Genomic DNA, 3,916 nt, shown 5'->3' with positions numbered 1-3,916 from the left:
CATTGCTTCATAGGATCACCCATTTTATTCAATAATATTGAAATATTCGATGTGACAAGCCGTTATGGTTTAAGTGCAGTGAGTCCTATTGATGTGTTTTCTTTTAAGCAACTAAAGACATTGACAGTGAAGTGCTGGTATAAAGAACCGGAAATTTGGTTGGATTTCGTATTAGAACATCCAACAATAGAACGACTTGAAATTGGTATTGTAGGTATTGCTCTATGGTTTATGTATGAAGAGATGTTTGAACAAATACGCCGAAAACTGAACAAAGTAAGCCAAAATACGAAATTCATTTCGTTACAGTTAAACGGCTTTACATTTTATGATCCATCAGATCCAGGCAACACGTTGAAGCTACTGAAATTTTTAGCAGCCCAAAATTGGTTCAATAAGGTTACTGTAATGTTTAGACTTCCAAGAAGGAGAGGAAATTATAAGATATTCGATGAGTTATCCGCAATGGAAGTTTTCACAACGAAAATTTCGCAAATTTGTGAAAAAACATCGAAATTAAAATCATTTATGAAAATCTATAAAATAAAAAAGAACATTCTATCAGATACACCTTATGTTGATTTTGAGAAATGTGAACAATAAAAATAAAATGTACTAAATGAAAAATACGAGTGCTTTCTTGCCCCGTAACTGATGAGAGATACCAAAATGGTATCTTCGAGAATATTGTAGTACTTGACCTGCCCTAAAGTACTTGCTAAAGATAGATCAAAGGGATATTGTAACTTTTCTGACCAGAAAAAACGCCATCTAACGTCGAGCCCGTAAATTATTTTACTATACATTTAGGTGGTAGAGCTTGAACAAAAGTTCGACACTATGCATAAACTTGGAAAGAGCTTGATAAACTTGATGAAATACATATATTTAATGGTCGTTGCTATACCCCTATGGGATAGGTAAACAATATTGTTTGTTGATTTGGTCATTTCACCAACGCATGAATCAATTACATTCATTTTACGCTCAATTGATCACTGTTTTCATTCACAAAACTTTCTATCACCCTGTGCAGAGAAGCAATAAGGCAATGGTTGTTCGAAATTTAAAAAAAACTTGATATATGAAACTCTTTACGAAAGAAACCAGAACCAATGTTCAAAAATAGACATTTGCCTTAATAAAATTGCGACTTGTGGCTCTGTTTTGAGCATTTCTGGCGATAGCTGCAAACGATTTCGATGGTTTCATTGGGTCTCCGTTTGCTCATACGAAACTCCACCGCACTCTTGACACCATCATCTTTGCCGCCGATCGACTCGAGCAAACTATTCACTGTGAGTGAAATGAATTTGGTGCGAAATTTCATTGAATTATTATTCGTCGCAAAAACAGAACAAATACGGAGTAACGACAGTAAACCACTGAATATTTAATCAAGTTGCTTTCGTTTAATTGTACTTCAATGAGCCATCGAATTTAACCTACTCCATTTTATAAGTAAATTTGAATTGAGAAAATGCAAATTCATTAATGCGAAGCACTCATTGTAACCCCAGGTATGCAGAAAAAAATTGGATGAAAAAATGTTAGAAATGAATTAAAGTTTCCATTGAATCACGTTTTATTTAGAACATATGCTTGTTTTCAATTTCTAGTGATGCTATTCACAACTATTTCTTCTATTTTCGGTCAGACTATTTAAAATTTTTCAGGTTTATTGTTATATGTTTCTCAGTTCATGTTATAATACCGCGCTATTCATTTTAAATAAATCAAATTCCGAGACAAAAATCCCCTTTTTTATAATTAGACATTTGGAAACATAACGTTTGAGACGAATACTACAATGATTCATCTGATTGCCAGACATTCGAATATAGTTCATTTGACACGTTTTGATATGTACAATTTATAAAATAGATCTGTGCATTGTGGAGTCTCTTAGCTTATATTTAATCAGTCAACGCATATGATCTCAATAATGGAGTTCAGGTGTTTACGTAATTTTTGAAGTTGCCGTTGTTTGAAATCTCCAACAGCTGGATCGTCTATGTACGTGCCTTCAATCTCTTCGATCAAATAATTCAAACTAGATAATTCTTCTTCAGAAAGAATATTTTTGGCAGGTTCAATCGCATTAAACAAAGACTTAATCTCTGATGCCAGATTTTTTCGATTCGTATTAATAGCTTTCAATTTTGTTTCATCTCGAAAAAATTTCAAACCGTTTGCCATTGTCATTATTGTTTTTACTTGGTCAACAATTTGATTTTTTGATGGTCTTCCAGAATTAGTGCTTGTACTCGGTTCAGAGGTGTGTCTCATGGTTGAATTGTGAATAGGTTCTGGCCATTTCGATATCATTTCGGATTTTTCACGGTTCTCATTTGATTCAACGGGATTTGAAGCTTCAGCTGCCGCACGTGAATTTTTGGAGGACGAATCGTTTTCGTTACAGTTAACGACGTCAATTTCTGTAATTCAATCATATATTTCATTAGTTTTTTTCGCATTATTTTCTTTCAAAATACAAATTAAATTACCTGGACTTTTGCTTTGGCTTTTACTTTTTTCCGATCTGGGCGAGCAGATTTCATTTTGGTTTGGTAAGCCTTCATCAGGTTTTTGAATTCCTGCGTTTTCATTGCCTTCGCCAACTGTTACCTCATCTTCATTATCGGAATCAATGATCTTGGCTCGCTTCAGTTGCTGTGATGCGGCACCTTTGATTTTTGAGAAGATTTTGCATTACTTCGTGTTTATTAATCAAATAAATTCAGATTTTTACCTTCATCCTCTGAATCACTTAGAATAGCACGTTTCTTGCGATTCAATGGCAAACCACTTCTATGCGAAGCAGCAATGCCACTACGTGAACGAGATCGTGTACGTGAACGAGAGCCTGGAATACAAGGAAGATCAATATGAAATTGGTTCGAAATCAAAGAGAAAACGTGCTTCGAAACATCTAAATAATGGGCAAAAATCAATAGGTTTTACCTCCACTTTTTACAGGGCCACTTCGACTGTTTACCACGTTAAACAGCGCGAGCACTCGATCATCAGCCGACCTGCATACGGTCTACCGCAGTAACAAGTTATCGAATTGTATGAATCGGCGTCGGCATCTGCAAAAATTGGGGTAAAAAGATGGAGGGAATGTGAGAATTGATTTAAAAACTGATAGAAAAAAAATGAGAAAAATTTCAAAGCTACAATCGGCTTTGAAATTCCATCCAGTTTAAACTTACCCAAATCTGCACGTTTTTTTGCCGATGATGCATCAATGTCGCTCATGGCCTTTGTCACATCGTGAGTGCTTGTGGTATTCAGCATCGTATTTGAACCAACGAAATCTTTATCCCTATCTTCTAGCTCCTCTTTTGTTAAGTCGTCAACCGTTGAAATCGCATCATTCATAGCGTTGCTTTTCGTCAACTCAGTTGCGCTTCCCATACTATCCAATGGACTATGAGTTGAGCTTTGCAAAGCCTATAAAATGTGGATAGGCAAAGTTTGTTTTCAGTGTAAGTCTGTGAAAATCTAACAAGTCAGTAAAAAAAACTCAGGCAGCCGCAGGGAGTCTATGTAAAGACTAGTGAATCTTCAACGGAAAATCAATGGGTTTTATGAATTTATACAATTTCGACATGTCATTGATTCACAGCGACTCGTTTTCAGATTGTTATGAGCTTGTGCGCAACGACAAATAAACCCCAAGACCATTCATTGATTGCAAATTAACCGAACTTACTTCTCGACTAGACGTTTCATTAAAGTTAGCGTGTTCTAACATATGCTGAACACTCAGCTGGAAATCTTCTTGGGTACGCGGTTGACGTGTTTGTGCTGGTGATTGAGCATCATTTGGTTTGGAAATTTCGTTAGAATCATTCAAGTTTGGTGACGCTGAACCGGATCGGTCCGAGGTGGGCGAAGCGATGGATTTGTT

At 35.9% G+C, this 3,916-nt stretch overlaps 1 protein-coding gene and 1 long non-coding RNA gene across 2 annotated transcripts; one reads left to right on the top strand and one right to left on the bottom strand.

Moving 5' to 3' along the window:
* The first annotated feature begins 6 nt into the window (after window positions 1-6).
* LOC129579988 (uncharacterized) lies at window positions 7-627 on the top strand. The gene is made up of 2 exons (XR_008689310.1): window positions 7-210; window positions 310-627. It is a non-coding gene; the product is annotated as an uncharacterized LOC129579988 (long non-coding RNA).
* Window positions 628-1,668: 1,041 nt separating this feature from the next.
* On the bottom strand, window positions 1,669-3,873 carry LOC129579989 (protein IWS1 homolog; the record flags this gene model as incomplete). Its single annotated transcript, XM_055470181.1, has 6 exons — window positions 1,669-2,438; window positions 2,508-2,687; window positions 2,753-2,866; window positions 2,965-3,046; window positions 3,181-3,456; window positions 3,719-3,873. Coding segments are annotated over 6 exons (1,325 nt in total), but the record flags the coding sequence as incomplete, so codon positions are not given.
* Window positions 3,874-3,916: the final 43 nt, after the last annotated feature.

This window comes from Sitodiplosis mosellana, unplaced genomic scaffold (genome assembly GCF_009176505.1).
Source record: "Sitodiplosis mosellana isolate CC-2019 unplaced genomic scaffold, AAFC_SMos_1.0 Smas_scaffold_6860, whole genome shotgun sequence".
Classification (NCBI taxonomy): domain Eukaryota; kingdom Metazoa; phylum Arthropoda; class Insecta; order Diptera; family Cecidomyiidae; genus Sitodiplosis; species Sitodiplosis mosellana.
This window is presented reverse-complemented; position numbering and strand designations above follow the sequence as displayed.